The sequence below is a fragment of the Paramisgurnus dabryanus genome, chromosome 5 (genome assembly GCF_030506205.2).
Source record: "Paramisgurnus dabryanus chromosome 5, PD_genome_1.1, whole genome shotgun sequence".
Lineage (NCBI taxonomy): Eukaryota > Metazoa > Chordata > Actinopteri > Cypriniformes > Cobitidae > Paramisgurnus > Paramisgurnus dabryanus.
Genome location: NC_133341.1, coordinates 46,669,168 through 46,685,791, shown reverse-complemented (window position 1 = coordinate 46,685,791; position 16,624 = coordinate 46,669,168). Strand labels below are relative to the sequence as shown.

General features: G+C 35.1%; 1 protein-coding gene across 1 annotated transcript in view; it reads right to left on the bottom strand.

Annotated features, from left to right (window-relative positions):
• Positions 1-16,624, bottom strand: part of hip1rb (huntingtin interacting protein 1 related b) — a 54,216-nt gene that overhangs the window by 8,051 nt on the left and 29,541 nt on the right. Inside the window, exons 5-20 of the mRNA XM_065284491.2 lie at positions 13,980-14,036; positions 13,808-13,894; positions 13,013-13,089; positions 12,152-12,213; positions 9,534-9,674; positions 8,463-8,520; positions 8,261-8,336; positions 8,010-8,162; positions 7,817-7,869; positions 7,623-7,695; positions 5,438-5,621; positions 5,270-5,358; positions 4,395-4,511; positions 4,204-4,305; positions 950-1,144; positions 447-594 (exon numbers count right to left, since the gene is read on the bottom strand). Coding sequence (XP_065140563.1) covers positions 447-594; positions 950-1,144; positions 4,204-4,305; positions 4,395-4,511; positions 5,270-5,358; positions 5,438-5,621; positions 7,623-7,695; positions 7,817-7,869; positions 8,010-8,162; positions 8,261-8,336; positions 8,463-8,520; positions 9,534-9,674; positions 12,152-12,213; positions 13,013-13,089; positions 13,808-13,894; positions 13,980-14,036 — 1,672 coding nt within the window. The remainder of the gene's footprint in view (positions 1-446; positions 595-949; positions 1,145-4,203; positions 4,306-4,394; positions 4,512-5,269; positions 5,359-5,437; positions 5,622-7,622; positions 7,696-7,816; positions 7,870-8,009; positions 8,163-8,260; positions 8,337-8,462; positions 8,521-9,533; positions 9,675-12,151; positions 12,214-13,012; positions 13,090-13,807; positions 13,895-13,979; positions 14,037-16,624) is intronic.

Below are 16,624 nucleotides of genomic sequence, written 5' to 3'. Positions count from 1 at the left end.
GTTCCCGTCATTTTACTGATGGTTGCTTCTCTAATCTCATCAAGTTCAACGCGGGATTTTCTAAAGATTTGGCCATGAAAGATGGTTCAGTACCTACTTTATTTGGACCAACATGCATCTCCTAACCACAACCTGTAAGTATGATTATAACATTATGTGTTTATAATGTCTTATCAGGAAGTCACGTTGTCACTAGGTCAATGCATGTTGCACTTCTGTTTACTGTGTGATAACAATCAAGTGACTGGCTACCGAGTGGTGGATTTTAGGCATCTTTGAACGGCTTTGTGCGAATCATGAGCTAATATTAAATTTATTCATTGAGAAAATGACACGGTTTTTTGACCTTGCATGCATTTAAACCTGTTAACAATATTAGGAAGCTTAGAAATTGGACCTGACTTGTACTTTAATGGGGATAAAGTTGAGTTGGGTCACTACTGTACCTGGAGAGCTGGTACATCGGATGTGCAGCGGATCGTCAAGTTTAGCCACGGCGTCCTGTATGATGTTTTCAGCTTCGGTGACTGTAGCCTGCAGTAGAGCGAACTGTTCCTCTAATAACTTCTGCTGGAGCTGCTCCTCACGACTCGCCTGCAAACACACAGAAATACAAATACATCATCTGCTTTATGAGTATAAAGGTAAGCTGGACTAATAGCATTTAAGCCACATTCAAAATATTCAACAAAATAATTTTGGTATGGTACTGGTTAACATTTAGGTACGTTAACCAGTGCTTTTCAATTCTTAAATTTGAGTCGAGTGGTTATCCAGTGGATCAGCAGAGTGTAAAATAAACCCTAGACATCCAAAATTGTCAAATCTGTCCCTTAACAAGTGTTATTTTGGATTCGGCACATAACCTTGACCCTGTAGATTCATCATGTCTTTCGTTTGCATTAAAAATAAACATAAGAACAAATGTAATTCAGTTCTTTCATTGTACCTTCTCTCTGAGTTTGTCCTGTAATTCTCCCAGCTCTCGAATGCTCTTTTCTCTCTCATGCAGAAGAGACGACTCCTTCAGCTGAGCCGTTTGTTTCAGGGACGACAGTTCTGCATCTCTCTCGCTCACAGAGCGCATTAATCTCTCTTTCTCTGCCTGAAGTGCAGTCATAGAGCTGTTCAGAGACTCTCCAGCCTGAAAGAAAGAAACACGACACACCTAAGACTTGAGCTCTCTGCCCCGTTTACACCCGTGATCCAATCGCAAAGGGACAGCAAGTGTAAATGGAGTTTAAAATAGTTTGATCGCTATTAGTAGCTTCAGAGTCGATCAGATACAAGCATCATATATTTGTGGCATGAATGTCGGCACTTTTTAAAGCAAAATGTAAAACAACAGAAAATTATCCATGTAATACACATTCATTGTGCCGCAAAAATGGTGTTCATAAAAATGTATGTGAATAATTTGGAAAAGCCAAAATGTTCACAAGATGTGTACACAACACCTTTTATGGTTTACTTGCAATGACAGACCACATGTGATTGGCTATACAGAATAAATGCAGAATACAGGATTTATATTACATAAAAATAATAATAATAATGATAATATAAACCTTATTCATGTTCTTGATTTAGTCTGTGTTATCTCTAGCACTGAGTTAAGATGTGTTAAAAGCTGTCAGTAGCTGTTGACAAAAAAAACTACCATATTTTCCGGACTAAAACGCGCACTGGAGTATAAGCCGCATCATTCAAAAATGCGTCATTAAGATGAAATAACATATATAAGTCCCAGTGGACTATACGTCGCGTTTACTTAAAAAATTATCTCACAAAATCCAAGCCGAAGAACAGACATTTCACCCGGAAAGGCAAGTTATTCAACTAAACGATAGCAGACAGAACAGCAGGCTGAATAGATGTCCGCACGTTAAAAGTAATATTATCAGTTATTTAAACGATAAACCATAGCATACAGAACTTACCTAGAAGGTTGAATAGTCTAAATTAACCGTACAAGCCAACTAGCGTGAAGTTCGCAGACTCGTCATTCCACATCACTGAATCTATTGAATTACATTAATACAGAAGCAGCATATAGCGGACTCTTGCGGCTGTAGACGGTAATGTTGTCTCTTGCCTCATAAATGTCAAAATTAATTCATACTGACTACGCACCTGACTATAAGATGCAGCATCAGCCAAGTTATGAAAAAAAACGTGGCTTATAATCCGAAAAATACGGTATTGCGAAAGGACACCGTTTCCATTTACCGATGTTATGCGACTAAAATGTAATTCAGTTGTATTGCCAAAGTAATTACAAAAATCATAGTGACAAGTGTGTTCAACTTCATACTTCAAATGCCATGTTTCCATTGGGCGCACTTTCAACTCGCTGTTTCAATTTGCGCAAAAAACAGCTACTGTGTTGACATATTTTGATTCTTCAGTTTGCCCCCTTACATGAAGTTAGCAACAAAGCAAGTCACTCCCAGACAACTGGACATATACTTACTGACTTGCACCGTAATTATTATTCAATTTAATGCATCTTTGTTAAATTAAAGTATCACTTCTAATTAGGGGTGACCCCGAATAGTCGAAGATTCGATGCATCGATAGGAGAAGCCTGATTCGACTACCAATATCACAGTCGAATCGTCGCAGATGTGTTATGAAATGAGGATCATTCAATTTTGGCCGTATATGGGTGCACACATTATCTGATTTCACATATAACAGCTTTCTCACAATATATTAATATACTGCATATTATGATAATGCTGCAAATAATATGTGAAGTAGCAGCTTTTAATAAATATTTTTAAAATGCGTTTATAAATCCAACAACCCCTGTGTCCGGGCTACACGTGCATAAGAGGTTTCTATGTTAATAAACCATTTCCTCTTTGTTTCTACATTTAAAAGACAAAGCTGGCAAATTATATTATGCCTTTTGTTCTTTTAATAATTTCATTATTTTATTTTATTTATAAATCACTTTGGGTTATCAGAATTAACTATTTGGCTTGTGCTTTGTTTCCGTGCACTTGAGGCATTTTGCATATTTGTTCTACACTTTGTTACTTCTGACCTAATTTATTAAAAAAATTTTTTATTTTTTATAAACGTAAATTCTGATCTAATTTAAGTCTGTAAATTTTGGATAACTTTTCGTTGTATCGATGTTGCGCTGTTGCGTGCTGGATATGCTTGCGCATGTAATTTAGCCGAACGGACTAGGTGCTCTGCTTCTCATATTTAGGAGTTCATCAAACTAAACATTAAAAAACGGATGTTTTCGCAGAGTATACGTTTTTAAAATGTATTTAAAACAGAGGTGTTATCTTGTCAAAAGTTAAACTACAAAACAGGTAAGCCGTTTTTTTTTTTTCGGTGATAAAACGGAAACTAGTATCTGCAACGAACCTATTTCTGCCTGACACGAATGTCTTTCTTGTGATTTAATATTATGGCCGGGCGGTGTTCACTTTCAAATGATAGCAAAGAGATTCCTAAAATAAATAATATCATCCGGTCTTTCTGTATCTAAAGTGAATACAGAGATGATCAAAGTCAAAGCAAGCAAGCAGGTATTTCTGTGCTAAATAATAACGCGTAGTGTCTATAAAATCATTATTTTCAGTGTTTTTCTTGTTATAAATTAACTTTTAATGAATTGTATATAAAGCTTAGTTTTTATCATTTACAGTCACAATCACAAATTATTTGTCATTTCTCATTTGTCAGGTTTTTTTTGGTCATGACTGCTTTGACGCGCTATCTCCAAATTAAATAAAAACACTGAATTGTAGCCGGAGTTTCCAAGGCAGGATCACCTTTGTTATTTTTTTAGGTTTAGTTATCAAAATTGTTTTTTGTGTGATGTTCTGTAGATCGTGGCTTTAAAATGTTATGAGGAATAATTAAACAAATGTTACCTTACATTTTACCTTAAAAAATATATAAATGCATCATCAGCTTTGTCTAAATCCATTACTTGAAAGACAGTTTTGGTCACTTTATCAGAAAGTTGTTTATGTGTGCTGCTTGTGAAAGAAAATAAAAGTTACCAATTTGTACCTGGTCTGGCCCCCTCCCAACCCATGCACACAAACATAGATGATTTGACTATTGGTCGACTATGGAAAGATTCGACAATTCTGATTCGAATATGTAAATCCTTAGTCGAGGACACCCCTACTTCTAATATGTAATGTAAATTGAACATGAAATGTATTTTACCTTCTCAGTGGTCTGCAGTGAAGTCTTGACTCTTTGGATCTCTGAATTCTTCTCTTCCAGTTCTCGTCGCAGTCTGTCCATGTCAAACTTCTGCTCTTCCATCTAAACAAAAACACACATGCACAGAATATAAATCAAATCTCTGAACTGTTTTAGCGCAGATGAATTGAGATGTTTGTCTGTATTCTTACCTTCAAGTCCAATTCTTGTCTGACTCTTTCTACTTCAAATGCCAACTGTTGTTTAGTTCGTTCCACATCTTCTTGAGTCTGCTGTGTGGCTGACAGCATCTTTACTGTATCTGCACTCTTCACGAGACAAAAATAACACATTTACATCCATATATTCATATACTGTACATATGTAAAACCCAGCTAAAGTCTCTAGCAAAATTTTTTTTGTTTTCTACATAAAATCATGATGATGTAAAGAACATTGTGTGAAAAATCATCTTGATAACCTAATATAACATTGCCTATATTATATATCCAATATTATTTATATATAATATTGACCGAGTAAGGTTATGTCAAAGATTGATATCAATTTGAAATCAATGTTTGAAATCAAACTTTGATGCTCCTCATCATTAAATTAGATTATGAGACTTTAGTTTGGAGGTTACACATTTTTCCAAACTAGATCCAAACGAGGGCTGTCACAATATCAGACTTTCACGACATGGCTATGATTACCAAAAGTACTCACGATAACAAATATTATCTAAGTTTCTATTGGAATGTTTTTCAAAATGAAAAAAGAAAAGCTATCAGTCAAATTCTTTAGTATTGTTTATGTAGTTTTTGTCTTTTTTTCGGCCAGTGAATTATACTCTGTTTTTATGTTTGCGGTTTGAAGTGACATCCAATAATGTGATATTTATGCCAAAAATGCAGATTTCACCCTCGGAATGCAAGTTTTACCAGATACCCCCACCCCTTAAAATGCAATTGGGCTACTTTTGAAAAGCATTTGGGTGGATTGGGTGCTGAAAACCTGGCAACCCTAGACAAGTGTAAAGTCTAGTCGTGCGTAGGTTCTACATTGCTCTTTTGTATCCTCATACCTTTCTGAGAAGTTCAGCATGGTTGGCGACAAGTTCAGCGTGCTTCTCCTTCAGTTTATTGTAGCGCATCTCTGTTGCTTGGGCTTTCTCTGTGTGTAAAAACGTTAGGAGCATCAGTTGGGCTGTGTTTGTTAAATCAGTCATGTGTGTGTATGTATACAGACTCACTCTCAGCCTCTGTAAATGTGGCCTGCAGACTGTCATGTTCAAGACTGCGCTGGGAATAACTCTCCAGCTCTATACGCAGTTGTTCGTTCTCCACCAGCGTGCGCTGTTTCTGCAGGCGCTGCTCCTCCAGCTCGGCCTCCAGACTGTTAATCTGTGACTTCAGCTGTGTGATGTACCATTGAGCCTGAAACAGAAACAAAATAAAAGTTATTACACTCTTTAAAAAAGGTGCCATAAGTTGAAAAAATTTTGGTTCCCTAAAGAACATTCAGTCAAAGATCCCCCTGTGGTCAAAATCAAGTTTTTCTTATTGTTCATATATCTATGGGGTGTTTTTGATATACAAACCGTGTGCAAATTCATCATTAAACACCATTGCTGAGTTTTTTCTCCATAAGTTTTCCAAAGACAGGCTCATTCCCGTGATTTGAAAAATTGGCATGCAAACACGCAACCAATCAAATCAACACAGTTAAATGAGTGGAACAGTAGTTCGTGCCATAGATATTATGCATGGATGAAATGATTGCACCATAGCTGCTTTAGCTCAGCTTCTGTGATGCTCACACTTGCAGTGCGAATGCTCTAACCAGTTAACATCTGGGCTAAAAATATTAGTGCTGCGAACGCATAGCTCACGTATGCATTGTGTGAAACCAGACTAAGCATTTATGTTTCTGAAACTGCTGAAAATAGCATCTATAAACATATATATCTATAGTCTGAGGTGGTCGAAAAAATGAAGGTGGGGACTAATTCGCATATTCATTTATATGGTCCAAACTGTGTGACTGAGTAGAGGCGGGGAATCATTTGCATATTCATAGATCAGCGTATACTAAATGAGGCAAGGGTGTATATTTACATTCAAGCTGTTTTAAGGAAAAAAATAACTTTCACAGTATAAACTTTTACATATACTATTATGATGCTCAAAGGTCGGTGATAAAATTATCGACTACGGAGGACTAAACAATCCATTTCTTTCTTATTTTCCATAGTCTATATTAAATGGATCCATTACAAATGAAGAGTTTGGTTCCAAAACAATCAAAATATGTTTATTATTATGTTATCATGTGGTTTATTGTGCTACTTAGCTGTATTCTTTTAGTTATAAAGGCTTAAATCAAAACAAAACTGCAGTTTGACTGATATTTATTGGAATGCACAATCCAAAAAAAAAAAACTAAATCTTCAAATAATCTTTAATGCAACAAAAAGGTCCTGTGAATGTTTAAGGTTCTTTATGAAACCATATAGCCTGACAAAGTCTTAAATAACCTTTATTTTTTAAAACTGTACTGCAGTGAATGTGATGTATCATTCTTATATTTGAGCTTGTTTTTTATTGCTTTTATTAAATGGTTACCGGTAAAAAAATGGTCTCCTTCCGCTAGAAAAAAATAGTCCCTGATTGTGAGCAACAACGTTCCAATGTGTAATATGCATGAAAGTGCAAATAAAAACCACAAACCATTCTCAAATAGATACGTGTGGTTGCTAAGTGCGCCGTGATAAATAGAACCGTTGGGTGAAGCGGTTATAGCCATGTGAATAAAGCACAACGATTGACCAATCAGAATCAAGGATTGGAACTAACCATTTTACAAGCTTGGTTATCCTAGATTATCATTAAAAAATGTAAAGAGACATCAAATCATACCATATTTAATTATATTACCTCTATTAACCACAATATTGGAATAGTTAACCTAAAGCTTCAATCTCTAACGTTTCCCTCTCTATCGCCATCTCTGTTTAAAGCATACAATTACATGTTACTTGCAGAGTTATTTTCTTCATGTGGGCTCAAATGCAATCAAACAAAGGTCAAAATCGTACCAACAGCTCAAATGGCAAGTCTTATTATTAGCATACTGCTGCGGATCAGTATAAAAAAGACAGTTTCAAACACATATTTTTATACACTTCTACTCAAAAAATAAATAAATAAATAAATAGTACAGATTTCAGCTTTAAATATTATTTAGTTTATATGGTTGGTGTGGACCTGTAAAGACCTTCAAACAGATGAATGTCAACTTAAATGGTATGGACACTCAGGACACACGGGTCAGCAATCTTCTCAAACTCTTAACTAAACATTCAAATTCCTCACCCGAGTTGTAGGACAGAAGCGTTTTGAGGTCAAATCTCTGTACTTTGATTTTAAAAGTCTTACCTCTCCTTTGATTCTCTCAAGCTCAGCTTGTAGCATTTCGATTTCTTGCTTCAGACGGTCGATTTGGAGGTCCCTGTGAGGAAATAAAGCGTGTGAACAGTACACCTATTTGTAAATATAACTTTAACACAACATGTCATTCAATGTAATTATTTGCAACACAAACAATGTATTGCATTTTAATTTTTTCCTACCGATCATCGAATCCATTATTTGGTGGTCCAAATGCCTGATCAAATATGTCGACCTTAAAAGTATTAATATAGCACATAAAAAATTGTGAGACCTGTGATATATTCAACAGAAATGTCTATGTGAAGCTCTTTTTAAGTATTTCCATAATACATCTAAATATATCAATAATGACTGGATTTGTCAGGTCCGTACCGATTGCTGAGAGGACATTACAGGTATCGTCTCGCTGACATCTATCAAAGTCTCATCGTCCTCCTGTTCCTCCGGTTCATCTTCATCTGGGATGACAACCATAGGTTTCACATGCTCTGCCAGAGCAGAAGCCCGCAGGAAATTCGGTGGAGACTTGAAAAATAATTAAGAAAGTAAGTCAAGTAAAGACTCCTAACCAGTATGCTTACAAGGATTGAATAACAAGACATGAAGTAAAATGTGTTCCTTACATCGGGCAGTCTTGGGATCTGGATAAGTCTTTTGAAGTACATCATGTCTCGTGCTTTGTTCAGGAATGTTTTGAGGCTAGACAACAGTCAATATCAAAATACTTGATTCAATAACATGTTGCCAGTGGTTTACAATGTGCGAAATACAGAACAACGATTATCAGATCAAATTAAAAACTAACATGTAAATTCATGAGTGTACCTGTTAAATTGTTCATGAAAGCGATCGCGGTGTCCCTGTAGTGTGTCTGCTGGTAAACCTGCATTTAGAAAAACATTAGAGCTGATATATTCAATTGCACATATGATGCCCATTTTTACAAGATGTAATATAAGTCTTACGTGTGCCTAGAATGTGTCTGGATTAGCGGTACACTGTGCTAACAAACTCATTTATTAAAGGTGCAGTGTGTACATTTTTGCAGCATCTAGTGGTGAGGTTGCACATTGCAACCAACGGCTCAGTCCAATGCTCCACCCTCACTTTTGAAACGCATAGAGGAGCTACGTTAGCCGCCACCGGACAAACATGCCATCGTCGGAGACAACTTAGTAAAAAATTTTTGTCCGTTAAGGGCTTCTGTAGAAACATGGAGGCACAAAATGGCGACTTCCATGTAAGGGGAACCTCAGTGTATGTAGATAAAAACATCTCATTCTCAAGGTAATAAGAACATAACTGTGCATTATGAAAGGTCTTTATACACCCCTGATCATACGGTTTTGTATAATATTGTCAAGAGATCCTTCAAAAAATTACACACTGCACCTTTAAAGCTTTTTGGTAAAATTTACCAGTCAGTCAGTGGCTATGGGTGGGGCTTTGTTGGTGTGACATCAATTTAACAAGAGAATTAAAACGGCATGTCTAATTTGATTTAATAGGGATTAAAAAAGAAGCAGTGGGTGGATTTTTTCATAGTAGGGTGTTTGTGTTCACACAATGCCAACACACATTTATTCAAAACTTTTGCGTAATATACAACTTTAAACAACCTGATCCAGAAGTAAAGATGATGCAATTTAAGCATTTGAATCAATTCACACTGTATGTATTAGCTAACATGCACTAAATAACTTTCAGCATTTATTAAATTTTATAATGTCAATTTTTAATTTGATGTGTAAGTAAATGTTGAAATTAACATGACTAATGTTAACAAATACAATCTTATTGTATTTAGAGACATTCACAACCTGAATATTATCAGTTTAATAAGATTTATTAGCCTTGGCAGCGGTGTCATGATAGATCAAACACTGAAAGACTTACAGGCGTGTAGTTTGAAGAGCAGTTTGACAGTATAGTGATATAGATGACTGCAGTCCTGGATGACCTGGATAAGAGGAGCTAGTTTACACTGTCCTGACGTCAGTGTTGAGATGGCAATGGACATATTGAGCTGGCGAAGCACTAAAAATGAAGGACAGGAAATCAAATGACGTTCAAAATGCACAGGTTTTCCCAACATCAAACAAACACAAGATAGTGTTATCCATGAGATGCAGACTCAGCCGACAGACCTTGATTCATTCATTATTAATAACTGCACAGTACTTTCAGATCTGTTTACCACATTAGTTTCATTTCACTTTACCAAGTTATCTCAAACAGCTACTATAGCAAAAGAAGCAGAAAAAGATTGGCCAAGGAAAGCGAAATGGAAAGTAGCAAAATCCTCCACACCTGGGTCAATGACAAAACAAGCTCCTAGCTATTTTTAAATAATCTAAAACTCTTTTAAAAATGGATGTAATGCATTTTTATTGTCAGAAACCATGTGTTTTTAAACATTCGGTTTTTTGAACAACATTTCGGTATATTTTAATAATTTCTTTACAATATATTTGAAATCCAGATTTAAACAAATTTCAGGTGGTATAAACAATCATTGTCTATTTGCCAGATAAGTTTTAATGCACTTCCTGTCATGGTGATTGTTAATTTATGCGAACATTATAATAAGATATTTAAAATTAATATAATAAATAAAAATATAATAAAATTGTAATCCTAAAAATACACTCAGCTAAAGGATTATAAGGAACACCATACTAATACTGTGTTCGACCCCCTTTCGTCTTCTGAACTGCCTTAATTCTACGTGGCATTGATTCAACAAGGTGCTGAAAGCATTCTGGCCCATATTGATAGAATAGCATCTTGCAGTTGATGGAGATTTGTGGGATGCACATCAGGGCACGAAGCTTCCGTTCTACCACATCCCAAAGATGCTCTATTGGGTTGAGATCTGGTGACTGTGGGGGCCATTTTAGTACAGTGAACTCATTGTCATGTTCAAGAAACCAATTTGAAATGATTCAAGCTTTGTGACATGGTGCATTATCCTGCTGGAAGTAGCCATCAGAGGATGGGTACATGGTGTTCATAAAGGGATGGACATGGTCAGAAACAATGCTCAGGTAGGCCGTGGCATTTAAACGATGCCCAATTGGCACTAAGGGGCCTAAAGTGTGCCAAGAAAACATCCCCCACACCATTACACCACCACCAAGGGCCTGTACAGTGGTGACAAGGCATGATGGATCCATGTTCTCATTCTGTTTACGCCAAAGTCTGACTCTACCATCTGAATGTCTCAACAGAAATCGAGACTCATCTGACCAGGCAAAATTTTTCCAGTCTTCCAGTCTGGTACCCGATGGGGTCTTCTGCTGTTGTAGCCCATCCGCCTCAAGGTTGTGTGTGTTGTGGCTTCACAAATGCTTTACTGCATACCTCGGTTGTAACGAGTGTTTTTTTCAGTCAAAGCTGCTCTTCTATCAGCTTGAATCAGTCTGCCCAATTTCCTCTGACCTCTAGCATAAACAAGGCATTTTCACCCACAGAACTGCCGCATACTGGATGTTTTTCCCTTTTCACACCATTCTTTGTAAACCCTAGAAATGGTTGTGCATGAAAATCCCAGTAACTGAGCAGATTGTGAAATACTCAGACCGGCTCGTCTGGCACCAACAACCATGCCACTCTCAAAATTGCTTAAATCCCCTTTCTTTCCCATTCTGACATTCAGTTTGGAGTTCAGGAGATTGTCTTGACCAGGACCACACCCCTAAATGCATTGAAGCCACTGCCATGTGATTAGTTGATTAGATAATTGCATTAACGAGAAATTGAACAGGTGTTCCTAATAATCCTTTAGGTGAGTGCAGTTTGAAAGTGTAAAATAACTTTACCATAAAACTATTTTCAGAACTATACATTTAAGAACAATATTTATTTATTATATTTACTTATATAAATTATAAATTAATTACTTTTTTTAAATAATTATTCGGGGCATTCATACAGTAGTAGTTGCACCCTTTGACTTTCTGATTGCACCACTTGACCTCAGCAATGAATTTATATTTAACAGACATCAACTTGGATGCTATAAGCTTTTGCCTGTGATATCAAATTCATAAATACACTTTTTAAATACAATTAAAAATGTATCAAGTTATGTTTATAGTACATAATGCACAAAAATAATGCATATCATGTCACTGACCTACATGCTGACATTAATTATCCAACACTGCAAGTCCACATCATCAGTTTTAAAACAACACTTTAAGTATTATCAGTAGTTATTTTTAAACTAGAAATGTTTGCTTGGCCTCTTTCAAGAAGATATGAGATGAAGATGAAGTAAGGACTAAAACCCTGGTTCTGTATAAGCAGAATAACTCAAGACTCAAGACCAGTCAATTATTGATGAAATGAAACAGGCACTTTACTGTGCATTAGCACTTCAGGGTGCTTATTTTTTCTATTGATTACTACACAAATAGGGTATTAAAAATATAAACAACCGAAGATCCAGTGTGTATAATATTAACATAATAACGTTATAGGCTTTATAATAAAAGTTAAAGGATACGCACCTGCTTCTGCTAATCGAAGTTCTGTGTCCATATAATCAAACACTTCAACGGTGAGCTGAAACCTGCATGAACAAAGACACAAATTTAAAGGTTAATATCAGAATAATACATTCCTGGTAGATATGTTTTTTACATTTACAGGTTTAAAAGGATAGTTCACCCAAAAATAAAAATTGTGTCATCATTCACTCACCCTCATGTTGTTACAAACCTGTATACATTTCTTTGTTTTGATGAACACAAAGGAAGATATACTGAGGAATGTTTGTAACCAAACCTTTGATGAGCGCCATTCTCTTCCACAATATTATTTTTTCCTACTATGGAAGTGAACGGGGCTCATTTGGTTACAAACATTCCTCAAAATATTTTCCTTTGATTTAATCTGATCTATTTTAACTTTTAAGTCTATTCTAAAAAAAAAAAAGGTGAGGAGTAGTAGCTCATTTTCATTTAAAGGTACAGACACCCAAACAAGGCTCCCAACCAAACAAGGACATTTTGGAAAAATCTGTGGGGTATTTTTAGCTAAAAACGTAACAGACACATTCTACACACACACATGAAGTTTATATTACATATTGTAAAAATGGGCATAATAGGTGCCCTTAAAACTGTTACCCTGCTAATACACATTATGGATTTGTACACCTTCTGGCCAGCCATTAGTGCAACACATACATTGTTAATGTAATGACTTACATACTTAGTCACTTTGTAAGGACACCTGTTTTTCATACACTAAATTTTTAAATAAAATAATTGGTTTGTAAATGTTGTGTGTCTTTGGGATTTTTTATCTACTGCTGCTGAAATCTGAGACTGGAGAGATAAACGCAGAGTAAATGAGATGTAACGTACACATTATTAATGTCTGTTCCTGCCGTTCGCTCCAGGAGTTCATCTGATGCCTCCAGGCTGCCTGGGATATCAGTGTGCTGCAAAGTAAACATGTGGTAATATGATATCATGTTTTGTTTTAATATGAAAGAAAACACACACTGTTCTTGCATTATCACTGTTCAAAGTAATGGTGACATACTGGACAGCAATTTGTACTGTAGACTTTTGGAAAACTTTATCTAGTGCATTGTATATATAAATAGTTTTAACAATTTAAGGCAAAATCAATTATAACCAATAGTGTAAAAAATGGCAATGGTGGTAGGGCAGGTGCAGCACTGGGGCGGGGCTACATGTAGTCAGATGAGCCTTCAGACGTAATAAATGCATTGTGCTTGTTGGTCACTTTTATAAAAGACATCAGTGAATAGTTGCATTTGCTTTGATGTGCACTTGATTTTCCGGATGTTTGTGGTACAAGTGCAATATATTTCTGAATTTTTATAAAAAAATAGAATATCTACTGAATTTTCATGAAGATCCACACTTAAATAAACACATTCAACGTATTTTCCATATAAATGGGGGTAAAAAGTCTAACTGAAACCATACACAACAAAATCGAATCGCCAAACTGGTTGCAATACCCAGCCCTAAACACCAGACATAGGATGTCATATGGACATGTTATAGAGTATACTGGAAATGTACATTAAGTTGTTCAATAAAAAAGGATTAAGTTTCATCTGTATTGAATACAGAAACACAATAAGATACATTAAAATAATCAATATCAGAAATTTGATGATTTACCTTAGTGTGAAACTCCATTTTGGTACAGAGAAGCTTGCAATGTAATGAAACCAGCTGTCCATAGCCATGTCTGTCTCGTATGTTATTCTGAATACATCATATAAAAATATATATAAGGATATGGGACTTGCATAAGAAAAAATCATATGTGTGTTAATAAACTTCGACTTACCCAGAGTAACCCTGTTTCAGCGATGTTACTGTAATGTCTCATGCAGTCTTGTAAGCACTGAGGAGAAGAAATGAAATGATGAACAACATTGTTTCCTCCAAACCACACATTTATTCACTTCTGCTCAAGATTGTACATGGCATAATTTATTAAAGGGCACCTTTTATGACCAATTTTACAAGATGTAATATATGAAGGACCACAAGAGTCATGCAAAATGTAATAAAGATATTCAATATTTAATAACTACCTGGACAATAAAAATAGCAATTAATAGATTTGTTTAAAAATGCATTAATTAATCTATAAATAAATAGAAAAAGTTACAAAAAAATCATTATGTAACATTTTATTAGGCAATAAAAAGTGAGATTATAAAAATAATGTAGAAATGAAATATTAATCCATTAATAAATAGTTCAAATTAATATAACAATTTACAAAAACAACATAAAACGCTCAGTAAGTTCATCATTTTAAATTGCATTTACAAATTCTTAATTAAATAATGGAATTTCAAAATGTTTTTCAAAAAGAGATTTAAAAAGAGAAATAAATAACGGGATTTATAAATTGGACTACAAATACAGGTTTTAATTAGGCATTTAAAAGGGCATTTCCATTTAACATTTCTGTTGACATTTTCCCAATGGTTGTCCTTATTCTTTTCGCTATTTGATTTGCTTTTTGTTTTAACCTCTTTATTTAGCTTTTCCGTGACTCTTTGGGTCCTCATCCGAGCTCTATAAATCTGAGCCAATCAGCGAGCTTGTTACATCCACCTGGCCATAGCTAATTTGCATTTCTCATTTGACCATTTGCAAGGACCCAAAGAGTCACGGAAAAGCTAAATAGAGAGGCTAAAACGAAAAGCAAATCGAATAGCGAAAAGAATAAGGAGATGCCTGTATTGTTTAAATGCCTGTATTTGTAGTTCAATTTATGAATCCAGTTATTTATTTCTCTTTTTAAATCGCTTTTTGAAATACATTTTGAAATTCCATTATTTAATTAAGAATTTATAAATGCAATTTAAAATGATGAACTTATTGAGTGTTTTATATTGTTTTTGTAAATTGTTATATTAATTTGAACTATTTATTAACGGATTATTATTTCATTTCTACGTTAATTTTCTAATCTCACTTTTTATTCCCTAATAAAATGTTACATAATGATTTTTTTGTAACTTTGTCTATTTATTTATAGATTCATTAATTAATTTTTAAACAAATCTATTAATTGCTATTTTTACTGTCCAGGTAGTTATTAAATATTGAAGTTCTTTATTACATTTTGCATGACTCTTGTGGTCCTCCATAGTAATATAATCCTCATGTGGGCCAAGAATACGTATGTAAAGTTTAAGCTCAAAATACCCCACAAGTTATTTATTATAGGCTAGCATATCCAAAATGCCCCTATTTGAGTGGGAGCAAAAACACAGTTTTCGTGTTTGTACCTTTAAATGCAAATGAACCACAGCTCCTCACTCCCATACCAACAACCAGTGAGCACCTTTTTGTTAAAATAGATGTGACTCCTGTGAATACAGTCTGAGACAGTAATATCTCACTATTGATATATGGCATACAGCGTACAACTCGCTGAGGGCGGAAATTATGGTAATGCAGGACTGTCAGTCAGTGGCTTACATTGACAAGAGAATCAAAATAGCATGTCTAATGAGACGGCTTTGGTTTAATGGATTAAAAAAGAAGTAATGTGAATTTCTTTCATTGTAGAGTATGGTTGTGTTCACACACTGCCAATACACATTTATGTCCAAACACTTTGTAAAAGTGGATTTTGCATAAAAGGTGTCCTTTAAAGTAGGGACAGTCCCTAAAAACATGCACAAGGTTCACCAAACACTAAATGAGCAAATCACTGTATTCCAATTCTGCTCTGAAAAAGATTTATATATATTTGAGGCATCTCACAAGTCAGAAATAAATCAAGCGTAACATTGAACCATTAAAATTATTTTTCTATTAAGGACTGCAAGGAAAAAATGTAATTGAGCAAGAGGTACATTAAAATGCTGGTCTAATAAATGTGTTAAGCAGTGTAGATATCTATGACATAATCTGTCCTTTGCAAAAAGTTAAATTAGCATACAGTTTATCTATGTTGGTCTATTATTGTATCTATTAACCATAACCCTGCCCTTTAATGGCATTTAAAGAACTGGTTTAAAAGACAATGGCTTGTAAGTGAACTATGGTTTGATTTGAATGATGTGGGTGAATCACTTTTCACTGGAGATAATCTCAGTGACTGGTGGCCTCTTTTGTCTTCCACGTCACTGAAAATTGTATCTCTAGTCTAGCCAGGAAGACTAACATTTTTTATCATCTTTCATTATCATAATACCAGAACTTCACACACTAATGCATGCGTGCTTGCTGTTCAACGCAGAGTTAAACAAAACTATGAGGAACAAACTTAGGGCTAGCAAGGATCCCGATTTGAAAAACTGACCAGGTGACACAAAGTGAAACCAAAAACTAGTTTATCTGTATAAAAGAGATCGGAGCTCAGATGCAAAAACCTGTAAAACACCACTTCTGTCTAAAATGAAACCTTTGCTTCAAATCTGTTTAATCACAGTCTCAGGCTATTCAGAAATAACACTTTTTGGA